Source organism: Xenopus laevis, chromosome 8L (assembly GCF_017654675.1).
Source record: "Xenopus laevis strain J_2021 chromosome 8L, Xenopus_laevis_v10.1, whole genome shotgun sequence".
Lineage (NCBI taxonomy): Eukaryota > Metazoa > Chordata > Amphibia > Anura > Pipidae > Xenopus > Xenopus laevis.
The window spans coordinates 95421979-95444990 of NC_054385.1; the positions used below are offsets into that span (position 1 = coordinate 95421979).

Consider the following 23012-nt stretch of genomic DNA (forward strand, 5'->3'; position numbering starts at 1 on the left):
GGGGAGAGCTGAATTTTGAGTTGGATTTTGTTTCTGTAACAAGGTTTCAAATGTTTTTCTTTTCCAGTTGAGAAATAAATGCAGATGCCTCTCTAGGATCACTGAAGATTCTAGCTCCAGAATTCAAAAAGTCTAGCAGGATACATCAATGAAAAATTGATAAGTTTGGGAAAATTCCCTTTGTTTTTGGGAAAGAAGCAACGAGTAATCTTGAAATATCAATATTTTATTTCCTTCCACTTCTAGTGTATGTAGTTTTCTATAGGCTTGAAATAGTCTGTTCTTGTCACAATAGTCCAAATATTTTACAATCACAGCCTTTGGTCTCATGGGATGTAACATTTTAGGAGGTCCAATTCTATGGAGTCTTTCTATCTTAAAATTGTAGCATTCTTGAGGGAGACCAAGCTTGAGAGGAATTTTTTAAGAGATCAGAGCATATAAAGAGTCATTCTGATAAGATTCTGGAATGTTAATAAATCTGAGATTGTTTCTCCTAGATCTATTTTCCAAATCATCAAGTTTTAACTTTAGCTCTTGAGTTTGTCTCTCTAAAGAGTCAATCCTGGATAGAGAATCAATTGTTTCTTCTTGAATTTGAGAAACTGCGTCGTCAATCTCTCCAAATCGCTTATCATGTGTAGCCAGTTTTCCTGAAATGTCAAATTCCTGTCACTAAAATTGAAACAATGTGACACAAAATAAGACTCAGCAAGTAGCTCTGACTAAGTAAGCTGATAACTCAGTGTCCCAGCAGGAAATCAGAGGCCACCATTTTGTTACAAATATGTTCCTTAGAACTTGCCACAACTGACTCAAAATGTAGTATATAACCAGTATGCAGCAGAGCCCCCGGTTAAGAGAACCGCAAGATCACAGGTGAATCTCGAAAACAGCGTGGGCTTGACAAATGCAATGGCAGAATCTGAGGTAACTAAAGAGCTCAGCACATCAGGAACACCTCAGCAGTCATAAGAAGCCAAACCACCAAAGACCTGCTTCCTCTCTGCTCCTCTGGCTCTCCTCACTCCGGGAACCAACACGAACAAATTTCAAATAAAGAGAACAGCTTCTATGTGCCGACTCTCGACCCTGGTAAGCAGGAGCTCTACCTCTGTGCTTCCATCACCTCAGGCGCCGAACAGGAAGTCTCGGAATCTGTATATTTAATGTATTTAATATCTATACATTTTTATTGTACAGTGCTGTAGACAGTGTTGGTGCTTTTACATGTTAAAGTGATATGCACACTAAAAAAGACTGTTCAAAATATTAACATACATTAAGGGGGTTATTTGCTAAAATCCGAAGTTATCTCATATTTTTTTTTTTTTTAAAAAACACGACCACTCTCCCATGCCTGATTTTAGCTTATTTATTAATAAAAAAAACTTGATTTAATTGGATCGAAAAAAAATTTAATAAAATGGAGCAAAAGCCCAAATTGCTTGAATTTTTTGGCCTTTTTGGTCCGAATTGCTTACAATTTTTCTGGCCTTTCTCATTGGATTGCTCTAATTTTTTGTGTTTCTGACCAAAAAGGTTGGATTTTTAGGCTTAACCCAGCAAAGACCACGAAAACGTCAAATTGAGATAGGTGCCTCTCCCATTGATTAATACAGGATCTGAGATGGCGAATTTCATAGCATCGGAGTATAATAAATCTCAAAAAATTCAGGGTTTCTGTACCTCTAAAAAATTTTTGTTTGTAAAATTTATTGAGATTTTAACATTTGGATTGTAATAAATAACCCTCTAAAAGTTACCTATATGTCATGATGATCATTTTCACGTAAAGGTCTGGTCTGCTTTTTTAAGTGTCACTTAAAATTCCTAAATCTGAATGTTTTGCCAACCTGACCGTCCCTTCTCAACCTTAACCCAGGGCTTCCATCACCATACAACTAGGTGTTCATTACATTAACCTCTACGGAGGACCCTAGCTGAGGGACATTGATTAATATCTATATGGGAAGGATTTCACACATACTTGTTTGATTGATAAGGTTTTTTTACTCAGTGCTAGTGTGTATAAATGTTATGATCTTGTAGTTTCTGTGTATATCATGCCTGAAGCAGGGACCTTTGTAGGCCCAAAAGCTTGTATTTTTTAATCCACCCACAAAAAGTATCACCTACTATCTTCCGGTTCTCCTTCTCAATCTGTCAGCATTTCTAATGCTAATGGAGTACTGCTGCAGAAATATAGCAGCCCTCTCGTAGAGGAACTTGAGGGATCAGATAGGTAATGTAAAAGCATCAGGCAAATACTTTAAAGTCAAGATTATAAATAGCATGCAATGACAATGTTATCATAGATAAAAAAAAATAATTTCTGGTGTCTCTTTTAGAAGTGTTTGGCCATAAAATGTAATTACAAATACAAGTATTATGAGTGAACTGATGTGCAATAAAGTCACCTATTTAGAAAATTGAAATAGCAACAGTTGCTAAATCTTTCAAAAATGGTAGAATCAGGCTTAAATATGCTAATTATTTTACATTTGCAAATTACGTCCACCCTCGGACTGTTATAGTGACATTTCTTCTTTAAATTTGTTTTGCAGATATCCTGCCTACATCTCTAGCTGTTTGGCATGGGGCAGATCTAATGCTTATTAAGAGGTGAGTAAGTATAGATGGAGAAAGAAAGACTGAACCTGTTTATTTTCACACATAAAACAACTCCACTTAAACCTTTATCTACAGCTTTAACATCAGGCATACAAGTTGCTGCTAATGCAACACTGCAGGCCTCCATAGCAAGAAAATGCCAACCAGTTTGGTGCTTGAACAAAGCCGTGACACTGACAATTGCATGGTACGGAGGACTCCAGCACTGAAAGGATTAAGGCAGATTAAAAGAACACATCCACACTTTTTCTGGTTTGTTGATTAATTGGGGTAAGTCCCACATATTTCCATTAGATGCCTCAGCCCCTCATCACCAAATGCCCAATCAACCCTTGTAATGGGTAGACAGCTTTCAGTATTTAGGCATTCGCTTTGTGAAAAAACAAACCCACTACTTAAATTGGTAGTCAAATGAAGGCATGGAGATCCCTTCCTCTGTCACCACCGGGCAGAATAGCTATTTGTAAAATGATTTTCCTTCCTCAACTTTTGTACATATGCACGAACTCCCCAATTTATATACCCAAAAAGATCTTTGCCCGCTTAGATTCTGAGACTAAAGCCTTTATTTGGGCAGGTAAGCGTAGTAGGCTGGCATACACTGTACTACAACTCCCCACTATGGAGGGAGGCCTAGCTCTACCTGAGTGGAGGTCCTACTATCTGGCCTCGCAATTACAACATTTTTTGCCATGGATTAGGGGGGATCTGACAGATGCTTCCTATAAAATATTACGCACTTGCTGGGGTAACGAGGCAGTACCTCTACTGATTTTTCTAGAAGCAGCAGAAAATTTTCCCCTCCTGCTCCCAATCATTAAAACGCTCCTCAAAATATGGCAGGTGTCACATACACTTATACAGTACCAGGGGATTTCACCCAATACCTCTCTGTGGGAAAATGAGCAGCTTCCACATCTGAACACTACCACATTACAGGAATACTGGCACCCGCAAGGTCTCAAATAATAGATGATTTGTTTATTGAGGGAGTATTCAAATCCTTTCCACAAATGCAGGCTGATTATGGGGTTACATCTAAGGCATGGTTGCAGTACTACCAGCTTAAACATGCGATCAAGGCGCAATGGCCAATCTCACCTGTTAAAATTGTTAAATCACCGGTTGAAAATATATTGGACTACCTGGTCACTATATGTAGAACTCATCCTTTGGCATGGATTTATTCCGTTATACTTAAGAATAAGAAGCACACGCTCAGTAATGCTAGGACTAAATGGGAAAGTACTGTTCCTGATCTGGAAGATGAGGATTGGGAGGAGGCACTGGAAGCCCCTAGGTTAGTGTTGTTCAATGTCAGGAGTAGATTCTCACAAATACTTATCTTACATCAGGCATACATTACCCCTACTCGTCTGTATAAAGCAAAATTAAGACCAGATGATTGCTGTCCGAAATGTCAATTGCCTGGTGCAATTTGCTGTGGACTTGCCCTACTGTAGCACTATTCTGGGTTCATGTTTGTGAAATTCTCACCAAAATCATTGTGCTGCAGGTTACTGCCACACCTCGATTATGCTTGCTGGGGATAGTATCACATCTTACTAAGTCACATTCTATGCTTATTCTGTTATTCTGTTAAAGGAAACACTGTTTCTTGCCCAAAAATGTATTGCTCTAAAATGGCTTGCAGGGGAACCCCCTATTATAGCAATGTGGAAAAATTTGGTACAGGAACACCTCACATTGGCTCAACTGGTGTACATGCAGAGGGAAAACCCGGGAAAATTTGAACTTGTATGGCAACCCTGGTTGGACTCTCCAATGTATAAGAATTGTAACCCCTAAAACGGCTAAAATGTAGCTTGTCCTTTGAAACCTTCTACTGCTTGAATTTGTAGTATTGTGATTTCTGTGCTTGTCAGACTGTTGGGAGGCATTCTAATGCTTATTGATATTACCCACGACTGCTTGATATGTACTTTTTTGGTTTTTTTATTGCTTTTTATTTCTGTATTTGACATGTTTGTTGAAAACAATAAAAATGATTTAAAAAAAAAAAAAACACATCCACATTTAATCAGTTATCAGTCCAAAAAGAAGCAATATACTAATGATAAAGAAGAGAGCAATTTTATTTTGCATCTTCAGCACATTCCAAACGCAATTATTTTCCATTAGACTTCAAAATTAGTCTTCAAAAACACATTATCCAAAATGTGCCCGTAGTTAGGCTAAAACCTGAAGTGATTGTACTCTTTCAGAAAGGTAAGAAATAATGTTTTCCTGATTTATTAAGGACACGAACATACAGTACAAACTCGATTGGTAACAGATAATTCAAGGCCTGACACTCAAAAAGCAGAAAACAAAAGTTAACTCTTTGAAAGGAATGGGAAAAAAGAAAAGACTTAATACCTTATAGGTCCTTTTAAATTTTTGAATACAAAGCATTGTAGTAAAACTTTGAAGAACTGAATAGGTGAAGCCAAGTTAGCAAGTGTGCTTTATATTTGCCTGGATATATCTGGAGAATCATTATGGAGCTTTCTCTTTAAACAAGTGAACTTAATATGCATCTACTGTTATAAGGAGAGCAACTTTAAAGATTTGACAAGTGGACTTAAATCACATTAAAAAGAAAAACCCAAAATGAAAAACAAAACAAAAAAAATCCCAGACACACCTTTTACAAAGCCTATATGGGAAAATATAAAATTCACATTTTAAAAAATGTAGTTAACAAAAATACCCATTCTAACAATACAGCAGCAAGGCAATATCAATTCTGAAGTACTACAAAATGTAACAAAAGCTGCCACAAGAATGATGGGAGTGGGTGTAAAAAAAGAATTACATTTGCGGAAAAATCTGAGACAAAAAGAGAGAATTCATGGGACACTAAAGATTTTGAGGCTAGTTCCAAAACATATACCTTTGAAACGCTGTACTGCGAGGCCCTAAGGAGTGAAACATTTTCATCACAGCGAGACAGTGGAACAAAAATGTAGCTGCAGTATTCAAAGGGCAACCTGCTCCCCACCAGATGCTGCTGAACGTCAACTCCCAGGATGCCACTAGAAGATGCAGATCAACACCATCCTGAGAGTTTTGCAGTAATACACAACCTCTACTACTGAAGTTACGTTTGCAGTTGCCAACAGTTTTCTAAGCAGAGTTATAAGAGGAAAGCTGCAGCATGTGACCCCTGTGGTGAAGTCGTGTGCATGTTTTTACAATGATTATTCACAATGCTGAGAACCAGGAACAAGGTGACAGTTTATATATAGCAGAAAACTCAGTGACACATCAGTTTCCTTTACTAACAGCATAGCTGTTAATGTGATATGTAGTTTAGGAGGCAAAATATTTTTGCATACTAAAACTCATCAATATCGTTAAAAAGAATGCAAATGTAATATTTTAATCTTACAGAAACCCCTTTTGCAATTTGTAGTTGTAATTATTATTTCAGTTAGTACCACAGTGCAGTGTACAATGTACAGTTTTCAGACACAAGTCACTGTATATTTCACCCACATCATTTTTAGCCCTGGGTGGCAGGTTGCGGCCACCACAAATGTGGGATGTAGAAAAAACATAAGCTATTGCCGGTGTTTTGGGAATCACATGCAAGTTGTGTCTGGCATAATAGGAGTGACGATGGCTTCACTTCTGGAGAACAAATGCTCACTCTGTCTATAACGACACAGTGTGTGATTGGCTTTGTGTACCATTCACCTGAGCATGGTGGACGGGTACATTGGCTCACAGCATTAGAGCAGGAAAGTGCAAGGAGCATGTTTATAAATGGTATCAACTGGTGCACAACTTTAAATCCATGTTTGCATGACACCTGCGGTCTTAAAGGAAGCTTATAAAATTAAAATTGAGAGCATATTTATTAATCAGCAGTTTTCACAAAGGGTGCAAAAGAAACAGTGAAGCTCCCTCCTGCGGAAAATGTATAACACGTCTTTGCACCATTATTTTGTACCACTTTGGACGTGCCAATATCAGATGAAATTATCATGCCAATATCATTTAAATCTCCTATAAAAATGGATGTTTACATACATATATAGTGTAAATTTTCTGTTAAGTGCTTTTAAACAAGCCTTTAAAAATAAGGCACGTATTGTAAGATTTTATTTATGTCATATTCATCCAAGAAGCATGAAGTAGTAGTAATTATACAATAAACAGATTTAGGACTGTGATTGACATATTTTGTTTGCTAGAAAAACTTTTATAAAATAGGATATCAGAAACTAAAAAGAGAAAAACAGCAGTTGTAAATTAGCCAGCTACTGAGGCTATTTCCCATACTCACAGAGTCCTGCCTATTACACAGGATCTATTTTGACAACACTGATTTTGTTTGAATTTTAGATTCCTGAGCTCAGTGAAACCCAACCCCACAGCAAGTAGTAGGCTACACATAGGAACAGTTGCTTTGAACATCTCTGGGTATTTGTGTGTGTTATTTTTACTCATGATGAAGAGGCAACTTTGGGTCTTGGTTCACCATTATGGTAATATGGAAACCTCTTCCTTAGGTGGAAAACTGCTGAGCTCACATTGTTTGCAACACTATATAAACCAGCCCTGGTTCCTCCAGCAGATTGCTCTGTCTCTGGTAAGTACAGCTGCCTACTAGATGTAAAGCTCTAGCTGATGGGTTTAAGGGTCTAGCAAGTTATTTCTACTGGGTGTAACTGACTTTAAAGCTTAGTTTTGGATAGATAATACAGACAGTGCTTTGTCAATCCTTTAAGCACTTAAATACAATTTGTGGGTAATTTTTATATCCAGCATTTCAGCCCCTTTACCCTTTTGATTTCCTTTTGAGACCTCACATAAGTTTTTCTTTATAACTGGATTAGCTCAGAGTATGGTAGATAGAATACCTATAATCACATGCCTGAAGGCTATAGAAATGCTTACTGAAATTCAGGTTCACTAATGTGACTCTCTCTCTCTCTCTCTTATTTTTATAGGGGGACTTAACTTTTTTTCTTATCTTCATCTGGACTGAAAGGTAAGTGAAAATTGCATTTAGTAAAAAGCATTGTTTTTTGTCCATCATAGAAAAGTAGAACTTTTCCATTGCTTTACATTTATTTTTGTAAGCATGAATGGTAAAATAATGCAGAAAGAAGTTCACTTTTAATTCTAAGAAAATACAATTTAAAGTAGTCTTGCATTTTATGTAACATTGTATGAATCTCTTCACTTTGGAGTTTCAGCTACAGGATGCCAGCTATAGGTCCAATTGAGCCTCCTAGTAACCATGCAGTGGTTGGAAAGACCAACTGCAGGAGGAACAGGAGAGGGCTTGAACAGAAAGCTAGTTAGATAACAAAACAATAAAATCAATGAATGAAATAGCTAGTATCTGTATGTAGCTTATACAATTTGAGATAGATAATTCATCTGCCTCTAAAAAAACAGTTCATATGTCCAGTTCAAAAGCTAACTTCGTCCTTTAGAAAACTAAAAAATGTATATATTATTTATCAGCTTTAAAAGCCCCTAAAAAGGCCACACAAACGGGACTCACTCTCAAGAGCAGCTAACACTTTCCCATACTGATGAATGTAGAATGGTGCAGTGGGGCTGGGAGGGCAGGTCCCTCTTCATTATGATCTTCCCATACACTGTGTTGGCAGTTATAGTACAGAGGACCTGAAGCAGTGCAAGATGGTGCTCTCCAACCCAACTGGTTACTCTGTAATGTTCATCTATGAAAGTAATAGCTGCTATTTGGTGGGATTTCGGTGGTGCAGTTCAGGCCTGGGGAGGGGTCTGGGGTTCCATTCAGACTTTTCTTCTCATTTAAATAATATATTGAAGTAAATGAGCATAACTTTAGCATTATGTTTCTGTGTAAATGAAAGTTGTATAATTGTATGTGCACTGAGAGAAAATAGTGTTAATATACTGATACTATATTATATATAATGCATAGTGTATAAAGAGCCACCTGCATATACATGTCCCTATACATTCCACAAAGTAATGTATTTGTGCATGTATATAACCCTCTGTGTTTTATCAAGCATAGAACTTGCCTTTGCATAAATGTCTTCTTTCTCCGAAGACCGAATAGTGTAAATATTATGCCGCAGTTGTAACACTGACTTCCTGGTTTTCTTGTGTACCTTCTAAATTATCCATCATTGCAAGCTACCACATCCCCACCCAACATTTACTCATGTGTATTACTATTTTATACAGTTATAATCCACCATGCACGACTTCCTTAGTTTTAGTTCATTATATAGCACTGCATTGCCCACTATCTGCTTTTTTTTTACAGTACAGAAAGAGCAGAATGGGTGTTTGTAGCCACAGTAAAATATTTATGATATTAATACTATAAACTAAATCCTATATCCTAGCAACCAGCAATCATGGGTGATGGAGAGATGTCCATTTTCGGCGAGGCCGCGCAATTTCTCAGAAAAAGTGATAAAGAACGTTTGGAGGCACAGAGCAAGCCTTTTGATGCCAAGAACACTGTATTTGTAGACGATGCAAAGGAACTTTATGTCAAAGGTTTGGTTACAGCCAGGGAAGATGGCAAAGTAACTGTGAAGACTGATGATGGAAGAGTAAGTAGAACTTTACAGTTCTGTTGTTCAGCAAAGTATTGTCATTCCCACCTGTTTTCAAGATACATTTCAACCCTTTTCATTCCTTCCATTACAGACAGTAACTGTCAAAGACAGCCAAATTTACCCCCAGAACCCTCCCAAGTATGATAAAATAGAAGACATGGCTATGATGACCCATTTGAATGAGGCTTCTGTCCTGTATAACCTCAAAGAGCGTTATGCTGCATGGATGATCTACGTAAGTCATAGAGACAGAGCATGTTGCAGTGATGGGGCTCCACCTTGAAATATAATAAAAATATTCTATATATAACTATTAATTACTGTACAGACAAAAACTGCAGCGAACAACATCTAATGTAACAATGTCTTTACTAATTTATTGGTAAAATAATGAAATTTTTTGGTTTCTAAGGAACTGAAACTTCTTTTATTCTGATCAAAAATTCCCATTTCACAGCCCCTGTTTATCTTTATTATTGTAACTTTCATAGTCATTAGTGTAACAGTGGTAATCATACAATTTTTGTCACTGCATGCTGACTTCATTTTTATTTGTATAACCAAAACATTTTGTAATGTACAAAGGTGCTAAATGTCCACAAGTCCTTCTGTACTACGTTCAATGAATCATATGAAGTTACATATGAGTATTTATATTTCAAACATAACCTTCAACAAATATCTATATAGTTATAGTTACTAATTGGCATAAAGAGCTAACACTTAATTTACTTGTATATCATTTCAGACCTATTCTGGTCTTTTCTGTGCCACTGTAAACCCCTACAAGTGGCTGCCAGTGTACAACCCTGAGGTTGTTGCCGGTTACAGAGGGAAAAAGCGTATGGAAACCCCCCCTCACATTTTCTCCCTTTCTGATAATGCCTATCAAGCCATGTTAACAGGTACCGACTTTATTACATTATATTTAGATATCCGCTATTGTCAACCATGGTATTCCCAGCTTACTACTGATTAGGATGATGGGAGTTTTACTTAAATAGTTAAGCAAGAGCAGGAGGGTGACTGTGTCTAGAGCGAGAGTGAGAGAGAGAGAGAGAGAGAGAGAGAGAGAGAGAGAGAGAGAGAGAGAGAGAGAATTAAACCAATAGCTAAAAACTAAAATATATGTAATCTATTTGCAGATCGTGAAAACCAGTCTGTCCTTATTACGTAAGTAATCACATCTTTAAACTAATCATTTGTAATGTTTGCAGCTATTAAAACATATCTAGATAATTAATTAAAGTTTAATTAACTCTTGTCTCCAGTGGAGAATCCGGTGCAGGAAAGACTGTGAACACCAAGCGTGTCATCCAGTATTTTGCAACAATTGCAGCACTTGGAGATGCTGGAAAGAAGAAGGAACTCTCCAACAGCTTGCAGGTAATACTATGATACCATTTCCAGATATGGTTCTTTCAGTAAAGGGTGACATTAGGTAGCTTTAAGCACCAATTATTTCAGTTTATTGGCCCTTTTAAATATAAGGGTACAGCATTTTCGTTTATCCATTTCATCCATTTAAAACATGAAATCATATTTCTAGCCTTAGTTAAAGCACTCACTAATACAGGTGATGCTATTCTCTTGCTGGCAGCGTAAACTTATCTGCAGTACAAAGAACTAAAAACATGATTTAAGCTCTGACTTATATCTCTTCAAGAACCTTAATGTGTTCCTGTATTTTTCTGGAACTTTGTATCTCTTAGCAAACATGGGCAATGCTATTAGTCCTGTCCTTATCTGCCCTTACTTATAAAAGCAATTACAATCTACCTTAAATCATATGTTTAAGCACCATTTTGTTGAGCATTGCCCCAATCACTTCCAAAGCAATCTTCATGTATACAACGACTATCTTACTACAAGATTTCAAACACACAGAATAGAAAAAGTGAACAAACAGAACTGCAATTTATTTTATAACTACATGTCTACCTTATTGTCGCTTTAGGGAAACCTGGAAGATCAAATCATTCAGGCCAACCCTCTGCTGGAAGCCTTTGGTAATGCCAAGACTGTGAGAAATGACAACTCCTCTCGTTTTGTAAGTTGGGTGCCCATATCTGTCTCATTGTAATTCTTTATGATTATTGACTTGTATTCTAATCTGAGCTGTAACTTCTAGGGTAAATTCATCAGAATCCATTTTGGAACAACAGGAAAACTGTCTTCAGCTGATATTGAAACATGTAAGAATGATATGCCTGTTAGTTTGTCTTCCTTTTCTCCATTCTTGTTACACAGCAATTATTCATATCTCAATATCTCAATGTGCAGATCTGCTGGAAAAGTCCAGAGTTACATTCCAGCTTTCAGCAGAGAGAAGTTATCACATCTTCTATCAGATCTTAACAAATAAGAAGCCAGAACTTGTTGGTAAGTATATTGTGTGACTTACTTACAACTCATAAAAAAGTCACAAGATTACAATTAATACAAATCAGTTACATTCAATGTTTAATTACTAAAGTAAATTAACGTAATCTGCATTCTTCTTTGGCCATGGAAATTTTTGCCCTACACTGAAAAACAAGTAGAGGAAGACACAAAATGATAGCAAAATAGCAGGAGAAATAGGAAAAAGGCAAAGGAAAGTTGATAAAAAAAAGAGTGGCTGCACAGAGCAGAAAGGGGGACAAGAAAGGGAGGGTGAAAATAACTGAACAAGAAGTTCAAGACAATATACAGAATGGGATGATAACAGAAAACAAAGGGTAACAGCAGTATGACATGAAAAAGGTGGAAACTATTATCTGAAATAATTGTGACTCAGAGTTTGCTGGATACAGGTTTTATCTTTCTGGATGACAGATCCCATAACTGCGTTATGCTAGCACTGATGTGTATAGTAACAAAGGCTTTTACTTTCACAGAGATGCTTTTGGTCACCACCAACCCATATGACTTCCCATCCATCAGTCAGGGTGAGATTGTTGTGAAGAGTATTAATGATGAAGATGAATTGATGGCCACAGATGTAAGAAAATAAAAAAGTGTAAGAATAACATTAGACATTGCAACTTACTGAAATCAATCACACATTAATTTACTTGCAGAGTGCCATTGATATCTTGGGTTTCAATCAAGAAGAAAAACTTGGCATCTACAAAATGACTGGTGCTGTCATGCATTATGGCAACTTGAAATTTAAGCAAAAGCAAAGGGAAGAGCAGGCTGAGCCTGATAGCGTTGAGGGTATGTCAACCATTTTCTGCTTATATAGTCAATAACTAATGACTTCTTTGCTGCCTTGTTTCAATGGACATATTACTAAAATACTTGATTGTATTTTCATTTTGTAGTGGCTGACAAAATTGCTTATCTGATGGGCCTCAACTCTGCTGATTTGCTCAAGGCTTTGTGTTACCCAAGAGTCAAGGTCGGCAATGAATTTGTCACCAAAGGACAGACTGTCCCACAGGTAATATTCTGATAAAATGATAGAAGCAATTGTGATCTTATGGACTTTATGCTCTAATGAGTATTTTCTTCCTTTTAGGTCTATAACTCTGTAGGTGCCCTGAGCAAGTCTGTTTTTGAAAAACTGTTCTTGTGGATGGTCACTCGTATTAACCAACAGCTGGATACTAAGCAACCAAGACAATTCTTCATTGGTGTGCTGGATATTGCTGGGTTCGAAATCTTTGATGTAGGCAATATTTTTTGGTTGTATAAATTATTATATATCCTATAAGGTCATAACATCAATTATTTTAACTGTGCTCTGCTATTTCTAGTTTAACAGCTTGGAGCAGCTCTGCATCAACTTTACCAATGAAAAACTGCAACAGTTTTTCAATCACCACATGTTCGTCCTGGAGCAGGAGGAATACAAGAAGGAAGGAATTGATTGGGAGTTTATCGACTTTGGTATGGATTTGGCTGCCTGCATTGAGCTTATTGAGAAGGTTGGTCAGATTAATCACTCACTTTAGACTGCTAGAAAATAAATCCTGTATTCTAACTTACTCTTTTTAATAACTATATTATTCAGCCACTGGGTATCTTCTCCATCCTTGAAGAGCAGTGCATGTTCCCCAAGTCCACTGACAATTCTTTCAAGGACAAACTATATGAACAACATCTGGGCAAATGCAAGAACTTTGAGAAGCCCAAGCCTGGCAAAGGAAAGGCAGAAGCTCACTTTTCTCTTGTGCATTATGCCGGGACTGTGGATTACAACATCTCTGGCTGGCTTGAAAAGAACAAGGACCCACTGAACGAGTCAGTTATCCAACTCTTCCAGAAGTCTTCTGTTAAACTGCTGTCCATGCTCTACTCTACCTTTGCTGCAGCTGATGGTAATGAAAAATCTTTTTCATAATAATTACAGTTTTGAGATTGTGGTTATGGTGGTCTTTAATACTGTTATTGTAATTGTAGATGCTGGTGGTAAAGGTGGAAAGAAAAAGAAGGGATCCGCTTTCCAGACTGTGTCTGGTCTCTTCAGGGTTAGTATGATTTTGTCCAATAATTATCTGTATGTATGAGATAATCATAGCATGAGCTAAGTAAAAGTATGGATTTGTTTTAAATATCTAAGTGTTTTTATTGTTTTATATTTTAAACACTTCAGGAAAATCTGGGCAAACTTATGTCAAACTTGAGAAGTACTCACCCTCACTTTGTGCGTTGTTTGATTCCCAATGAATCCAAGACTCCTGGTAAAGTTTAACTCTACAACATATACTTTTAGGAAATGTAAAAAAATGTACTTGCTGATCTCATTGTGCATAACCAAATTATATAAACATTCTTTATTACTAGGTATCATGGACAACCATCTCCTTATCCACCAGCTGAGATGTAATGGTGTGCTGGAAGGTATTAGAATCTGCAGGAAAGGATTTCCAAGCAGAATCCTCTATGGTGATTTCAAACAACGGTAAATGGTTTAATATCATCATAGATAATATAATTTAAAATAAGAGATTTCTTTTATATACATTAATAGCACTCACAACTGCTTGCAGCATTCCTCTCCTTCTCCATTTCAAAGTAAAATTTAAATAACTATTCAAGGCAAATCACTGTAGTGAGAAAAAGTTACAAAAGTCACTTCCTGCTTCCTCAGACTATTTTCAATTTTTATACCACAATATATATATATATATATATATATATATATATATATATATATATATATATATTTCTAATAAGTAAACTATAGAATATATTTCAATATTAACTATAACAATCCTTTTTTAGTCCAGGTTGTAAATATCAGTTGAATTCACAAACAATTCTATATTTGGTTATTGATGCATAATTATTTTTGATAAAACAGCGTGGGATCTATCCTTTAAGTCATTTTTGTTTTCTAGGTTTAAACTGAATGTAATAATATAAATATTAATATATGAATTGATGTTTAATTGTAGTTACAAAGTTCTGAATGCCAGTGCCATTCCAGAAGGGCAATTTATTGACAACAAGAAGGCTTGTGAGAAGCTTCTAGGCTCAATTGATATCGACCACACTCAGTATAAACTTGGACACACCAAGGTACGACAATTTGCATAAAATGTGTGATAAAATTACATGATGAAAAGTAATAGTGTAAAATCTGATCTGTTATAAATACATAAATGAGATTGATCTTTTTTTTATGGCATAGTGACACTGAATTTAAGATTATGGCTAAACATATTCTTGAAACTGTTCATATATATGTCTTTGTTAAAGGTATTTTTCAAAGCTGGTCTTTTGGGTACTCTGGAGGAAATGAGAGATGAAAAGTTAGCTCAACTTATCACTTGCACCCAAGCTCTTTGCAGAGGATTTTTGATGAGGGTTGAGTTCAAGAAAATGATGGAAAGAAGGTAAGGAGAATGTTACATTTTAAAAAATAAAAAATAAAATAAATTAAAAATAGTGATGGGCGAATTCGCGAATTCGCGAAACGGCGCGGGCTTCTCGTTTTCGACGCCGGTGCCCGTTTTTGACACCGGCGCCCGTTTTTTCGACGCCGGCGCCCGTTTTTGACCGAATTTTTTCCGCGAATTTTTGCAGGCGTTTCCCGAATTTATTCGCTGGCGGCAAATCGCGCAAATTCACCGCAAATTCACGCCTGGCGAATAAATTCGCCCATCAATAATTAAAAATTGTAACATTTTACTTATGTCACAAACAGGGAGGCCATATATGTCATCCAGTACAATTTGAGGTCGTTCATGAATGTCAAACACTGGCCATGGATGAAACTGTACTTCAAGATCAAGCCTCTCCTGCAGAGTGCTGAAACTGAGAAAGAGATGGCAAACATGAAGGAAGAATTTGAGAAGACCAAGGAAGCACTGGTAAAAGCAGAAGCAAAGAAAAAAGAACTGGAGGAGAAAATGGTTTCCCTGCTCCAGGAAAAGAATGATCTAGTCCTGCAGGTTCAATCGGTAAGATGATACACTATACAGAGAATGTCCCACACATATCTTACCTCCTTATCTATCATTCTAGTGTAATGATATCTGATTCATATTCAAACAGGAAGGTGAAACCTTGGCTGATTCTGAGGAGAGATGTGAAGGGCTCATCAAAAGCAAAATTCAGCTGGAGTCTAAACTAAAGGAATTAACAGAAAGACTTGAAGATGAAGAAGAAAGCAATGCAGAACTAACAGCAAAGAAGAGGAAACTGGAGGATGAATGTTCTGAGCTTAAGAAAGACATTGATGACCTTGAACTTACATTGGCCAAAGTAGAAAAGGAGAAACATGCCACAGAAAACAAGGTAGGAAATTTGTCTTATGCCTACAATATTTTTAGTGTTATTTATAAACAATGTTGCAATAAATGGTCACCTTTGGTCTTAGGTCAAAAACCTTACTGAAGAAATGGCAGCTCTCGATGAGAACATTTCCAAACTGTCCAAAGAAAAGAAGGCCCTTCAAGAGGCTCACCAACAAACACTTGATGACCTGCAAGCTGAAGAGGACAAAGTCAGTTCTCTTTCAAAAGCAAAGACAAAGCTAGAACAGCAAGTTGATGATGTAAGTATAACTTTAGTATAACTTTCTTCCCCAAGACACTTTGAATTTTCTAAACACTAGAACTAAAACCTGCCTGAAATGTTTAAAACATAATATATATATATATATATATATATATATATATATATATATATATATATATATATATATATATATATATGTACATATATATATATATTCTTAATATCATGCAATTTCAAACAGCTGGAAGGTTCCCTGGAACAAGAGAAGAAACTTCGTCTTGACTTTGAGAGAGCCAAGAGAAAGCTTGAAGGAGATCTGAAACTGACCCAGGAGACTGTTATGGACCTTGAGAATGATAAACAACAAACTGAAGAAAAACTTAAAAAGTAAATATGTGCCTTTAAAATGTATGGAAAGAAAGTGCTCCACTAGCAACAATACACTCATACAAATGTTTTCTCAAACACAGGAAAGACTTTGAAATAAGCCAGCTGCAAGGAAAGATAGAGGATGAACAGTCCCTGGGCATTCAGTTGCAGAAAAAGATCAAGGAACTGCAGGTACACTTTTCCAAAATATATTACGTGATGCTCTAAACAATCTTATATTTTGTGTATGGTAACTCATTTACTGCAGGAAGCGAATATCAGACATATCTCCGTAGTCCTTCAAAACCATATTTATATGATTTCAATTTACAGGCTAGAATTGAAGAACTTGAGGAAGAAATTGAAGCTGAACGTGCAGCTCGTGCAAAGGTAGAGAAACAAAGGGCTGATCTTTCCAGAGAACTTGAGGAGATCAGTGAGAGACTTGAAGAAGCTGGAGGTGCAACATCTGCTCAGATTGAGATGAACAAAAAACGTGAAGCTGAGTTCCAGAAACTGAGACGTGACCTGGAGGAGGCAACCCTTCAGCATGAAGCCACTGCTGGTGCCCTGCGCAAAAAACACGCTGATAGTGTAGCTGAGCTTGGGGAGCAAATTGATAACCTGCAGCGGGTTAAACAAAAGCTTGAGAAAGAAAAGAGTGAACTGAAGATGGAGACTGATGATCTTGCCAGCAACTTGGAAAATGTATCCAAATCAAAGGTAGAAATAATGTTTACAAGTTATACAAATACTTTTCCATTCGTTGCCATCCCTCTCTGAAGTGAATGCTGTGCTATATGAAAAGCATGATCCAGATAACAGAATATATTGTGCTCCATTTGTATCACTCTTTTAACTTTTAAAAATGAGTACCACAACTTTGATTTTGTTCCCTGAAGGCTAATCTTGAAAAGGTTAACCGTGTCCTTGAGGACCAACTTAGTGAAGTGAAGGCAAAGGATGATGAGCACCAGCGTCTCCTCAATGACCTCACTACTCAAAAGGCTCGCTTGCAGAGTGAGACTGGTAAGTATAAGTAGGAGAAATATAAAATATATACGTTAAAGTATACTATCGCTAAAAAGTCATATATATTGAATGGTATATTTAACTGTTGCTTTATCATCAAAATTTTAGAATAATGATACTGAACAAATGGATGTATAACAGGTAAAAAGAGCCCTGTGCTCTTTGGTGTTTGCATCAGAACCAAATCTCTGTGCCTTCTGTATGTACAGAAAGATGGTATGATGGCAGGTTTATCTTTCCCCATATTCTCTATACATCAGCATCATTCATATGCATTACTTTAGAGCTCTGCATCTTGTACCAAATTGAAATAACAAATAACACAAGGATGAAGAGCACAAGATAATTTTATGCCCATCAGCACAAATAGTGCCCCTGCATTTCTTATACAAAAAATAAACATATAAAAATATCTTACACCTGCAACTTATAAAAGAGTAATCTCACTAAGCTGTACAATGAACTGCCATTGACATTTAGGTGAGCTCTCCCGTCAGCTTGAAGAGAGGGAATCTCTTATTTCTCAGCTCTCAAGAGGAAAGCAGGGATTTACTCAGCAAGTTGAAGAACTGAAGAGGCAACTTGAAGAGGAAACAAAGGTAATAGTATTGTGGTTTAAATAATCAACTAATTAAAGTTCTGCTGTTCCCATTATCACAGCCAGATTTAAAACTGTTTTATAAACATATTTCAGGCGAAAAATGCCCTTGCTCATGCGCTACAATCATCCCGTCATGACTGTGACTTGCTTCGAGAACAATTTGAGGAAGAGCAGGAGGCCAAGGCTGAACTTCAGCGCTCACTGTCCAAAGCCAATGGTGAAGTTTCACAATGGAGGACCAAATATGAAACTGATGCAATTCAGCGTACTGAGGAGCTTGAAGAAGCCAAGTATGTTCATACCAAATTACCACAATGACAGAAAGATACAGATTCCAAATTGTCTTAATTTTTTTTTTTTAATTCATCTGTTGTCAGGAAGAAACTTGCTCAGCGTTTACAAGATGCTGAGGAGCAAGTTGAGGCAGTGAATTCCAAATGTGCCTCCTTGGAGAAGACTAAGCAGAGACTGCAAGCTGAAGTGGAGGACTTGATGGTTGATGTTGAAAGAGCAAATGGTGCAGCAACTGCTCTTGATAAGAAGCAGAGAAACTTTGATAAGGTACATCACAAACTATACTTCTATGGTCATTATTGAATTCAGAGATACAGTCAGTCTTATTTTTATTTGTATATTTATTACCTGTTTTAAACTTTTAAATATACTTGGTTATAGTTTTTAAACAAGTTTCAAGAAAGGCTCTTTTTTTATCCAGTATGGTAATAATATTTTGACTATGAGATACATATACAGAGTTTGTTATGGTTGCAATAAATAGGTCCTGGTAGAATGGAAACAGAAGTATGAAGAGGGCCAGGCTGAATTGGAAGCAGCTCTGAAGGAATCTCGCAGCCTGAGCACTGAGATCTTCAAGATGAAGAATGCTTATGAGGAATCTCTGGAGCATGTTGAAACTCTGAAACGTGAAAACAAGAACCTTCAACGTATGTTTATTTTATATAAGGCAGTTCCACTGAACTTAGCAGAGTTGTAGTCTGAACTTAAACTAATTTTCTAGTGCTGAAAAAAACAAAAGAATCAATTAAAATGATTATTTCTATTCCAGAGGAGATTTCAGATCTGACAGAACAGATTGGTGAAAGTGGAAAATCAGTTATTGAATTGGAGAAGGTCAAGAAGCAGGTGGAGCAAGAAAAGAATGATCTCCAGGCTGCTCTGGAAGAAGCAGAGGTATAGATCAGAAGTGAAGTACATCAGACTAGAGATGAATAATGTTCAAAAGAAAATAATCGCAATGAAGGACAATATCATGTATTATTATGGCTTAAATGTATAGAATGGAAAGATATGGAACTTTGTCAGCTTGAAAAGCTAATTTGATTTTAATTTAAGATTTTTAGCTGTTCTAACATCTTTCATAAACCAAAATATGTATTTCTTAAAGGGTTCTCTGGAACATGAAGAAGCCAAGATTCTACGCGTCCAGCTTGAACTGAACCAGGTGAAATCTGAAGTGGACAGGAAAATTGCAGAGAAGGATGAGGAAATTGAACAATTAAAGAGAAACAGCCAGAGGGCTGTCGACACCATGCAGAGCACACTGGACTCTGAAATCAGGAGCAGAAATGATGCATTGAGACTGAAGAAGAAGATGGAAGGTGATCTGAATGAGCTTGAGATCCAGCTGGGTCACGCCAACCGTCAAGCTTCTGAAGCACAGAAACAGCTCAGGAATGTCCAGGCCCAGTTCAAGGTATTCAATAGAGAACCTATCCAATGATAAAAAATAAATTAGCTTGCATTTACCAAATGAATGTCATGATTATACTGTTGCTTTATTTTAGCAAAATGTATTTATACCATAAACATTTTACAATTTTTTATTGTAGATTTTGCCATATTCTTATGACTTGTATTCATTAGAGACACTGTAGACATTGTACAACCAGATATTTTTATTACAGTTAATGCTCTGAATTTCACCCTCTTTTGTTTGTCTAACAGGAGACCCAGCTCCAGTTGGATGATGCAGTTAGGGGACAGGAGGACCTGAAGGAACAGGTTGCTGTAATTGAGCGCAGAAATAACTTGTTTCAAGCTGAAATTGAAGAAAACAGGGCTGCTCTGGAACAGACAGAAAGATCTCGTAAGATTGCAGAACAGGAGCTCCTAGATGCAAGTGAACGTCTTCAGTTGTTTCATTCACAGGTGAAATGATTTGCCCCTAGCATATTTTTAAATACTATTAAGAAAATGTGATTTAAATCAAATTTTAATATAATACCCCTTGTGGATTTTCAGAACACAAGTCTCATTAACAGCAAGAAGAAACTTGAAAGTGACATCAGTCAGCTACAGAATGAGGCTGAGGAAGCTGTCCAAGAATCCAGAAATGCTGAAGAGAAGGCAAAGAAGGCCATAACAGATGTATATAATTTTTGTCTTCCAACTACTGGTAATAACAGCTGTTGGTGCACTAGACAATTCTTTATTTGGCCATTTATCTAACAGGCTGCCCTGATGGCAGAAGAACTGAAGAAGGAACAGGACACCAGTGCTCACTTAGAAAGGATGAAGAAGAACCTTGAACAGACTGTGAAGGACCTGCAAAATCGCCTGGATGAAGCTGAACAACTAGCAATGAAGGGTGGCAAGAAGCAGCTCCAGAAACTGGAATCCAGGGTATGTGCCACAATCTGTAATGTACCACAATATACCAATATACATATATAAAAAAAAAAACTTTTCTGATGCATATATATTGTACTATTGGCAGGTACGGGAACTGGAGAATGAAGTGGAGAATGAACAGAAACGTGGTGTTGATGCTGTGAAAGGCGTCCGTAAATATGAGAGGAGAGTGAAGGAACTCACATACCAGGTTAAATGATCTCAGGTTTCTAATAATGTGACAGTATTGCAGACCTATACAGTTTATTATATGATAAGCTTGATCCTCTTTTTGCAGACTGAGGAAGATAAGAAGAACCTTCTGAGACTGCAGGACCTGGTGGACAAACTTCAGTCTAAAGTTAAAGCCTACAAGAGGCAGGCTGAGGAAGCTGTAAGTAATCATTTAGTAGCATTTGTTCCATAGAAATATTATTAATTAATTTTTTATTAAACGTATCTGAATAAAGATGGAAACGTCCTGCATTGCCAGCTCTTGTAACATTTACCATCAACGATAACATGTATTTTTTTTGTAGGTTAAGCAAAGAATATTGCTTGAACTTCATTGACTCTTTATCCTTAATTTGATGTTTACATTTCTATTTACATCTTTACCGCTAAGTTTGAGTAAATATGCTTGATAGATCTCTACAAAGTTCATCCAGCAAAAAGCTATTTCCTATATAATTTCAATGTATATATATAATAACTCAGCTCAAGCATTCCCTAAGAGAATGCTATTCTAAATCAGCAATGAGGAATGATTTGATTGAATAGATACCAACACCCTCATTAATCCTGATTCTTCTTTCAGGAGGAACAAGCCAACACCCAATTGAGCCGCTTCCGTAAGGTTCAGCACGAGCTTGAAGAAGCAGAGGAAAGAGCCGATATTGCAGAGTCCCAAGTGAATAAGATCAGGACCAAGAGCCGCGATATTGGAGGCAAGGTACTGAATTCCTCAAGAAGATGAACCTCTTTTTGTGACATTAGCGATTGTCTAAATGATTTCTTAATATGTGTTTCTTATCTGTTCACAGAAAGAGTCTGAAGAGTGAAAACATAGAAGACGTAGGAATGTGAAAATTTCATTTTTTCCATTCCCAATAAAGTTTATCAAATGAATCTTAAATAAACTAATTGAAACGTACAAAAACTGCTGCTTTGTGCTTTTTGTTTAGACTTGTGTAACAAATGTTTTGAAAAATACAGTTCTATAGTTGAACAACACATTGAAAAGAAAATCACATATATTTGCTTATTTGTTCAATGGTAATTAGTTTGTTACCTGTATTAGGATGAACAGTTCCAAAGAATACAATTCTATAGCAAGGACGCCAACATTTTGACATGTGGGGTCTAATTTCAGTGAAGTTATTACATCAGGGACTGCAAGCTATTACATTCTACTGAAAGGAAAAGTGTGGTATTTAAACAATCATTTCTCATTGTCTTTGAAATCTAAATCCTGGGGAGTACCAAGAAGCATGGTATAATGGAGTTGTGAGTGGATGATGCTAGGCTACTGTGAAATATTAGTCACCAGCTTACAGTCTAACCCTAACCTAACTTTTTGTTAGTAATGGCAGCTAGAACAAAGGAAAAGTAATTTTCTTAATTTGTTTTTCAAACGATTTCATCTATGAAATAAAAGTACAAGGAAAGCATACAATCCATAGGGGTATTCACTTGCAAGGCATCCTTCTGTGAACCCAGTTACTAACCTGTTTTACCCAGCCACCATTATTCTGCAAAAAACTGCCAGACAAATAAATATACATTGTACAGATGGAGAGATCAAGTGCATCTACTGAATAAAGATTATGTAGTTAGAGAATTTTTTATCAGATGCCACAACAATGTCTCAGTGGAGGCTGGGAAACAGGTAGACACACAAGTGTTTGGCAAACAGAAAGAAACTTTATTGCAGCAAAACAATATGGAAAGAACAGCAGCACAGGACGCGTTAACTGAAGGCACTTGAATAAAAGCACAGTCAGGCAACAAGGCAAGGCTAATGGAAATTACTTGCACTGGCAGGGTTAATAGAGCAGACAGGCTTACTGGCAAGGAAGGATAAGCAATGGTTCAGTATACAGGGTAGTTAACACAGTGCAAAGTCCAGAGTCCAGGCAAGGTTCAGGGCTGATAGCATTCAGACAGACAGTGACAGTCCCAGGATTAGGTATAGTAACAGGAGCTGT

General features: G+C 36.8%; 1 protein-coding gene across 1 annotated transcript; it reads left to right on the forward strand.

Annotated features, from left to right (window-relative positions):
* Positions 1–9005: 9005 nt before the first annotated feature.
* LOC108698976 (myosin-4) lies at positions 9006–21964 on the forward strand. Its single transcript, XM_041573118.1, has 39 exons — positions 9006–9212; positions 9310–9453; positions 9967–10123; positions 10364–10391; positions 10490–10604; positions 11176–11268; positions 11350–11413; positions 11502–11600; positions 12098–12201; positions 12281–12419; positions 12527–12645; positions 12724–12873; positions 12962–13132; positions 13219–13525; positions 13608–13675; positions 13801–13888; positions 13992–14109; positions 14606–14729; positions 14910–15046; positions 15358–15613; positions 15708–15950; positions 16033–16209; positions 16414–16559; positions 16643–16733; positions 16875–17264; positions 17444–17570; positions 18054–18172; positions 18268–18464; positions 18552–18735; positions 18953–19118; positions 19241–19365; positions 19580–19888; positions 20140–20343; positions 20437–20562; positions 20647–20817; positions 20912–21016; positions 21104–21199; positions 21623–21757; positions 21849–21964. The coding sequence occupies exons 1-39, from the start codon at positions 9012–9014 to the stop codon at positions 21864–21866; spliced, it is 5811 nt and encodes a 1936-aa protein (XP_041429052.1). The 5' UTR covers positions 9006–9011; the 3' UTR covers positions 21867–21964.
* Positions 21965–23012: the final 1048 nt, after the last annotated feature.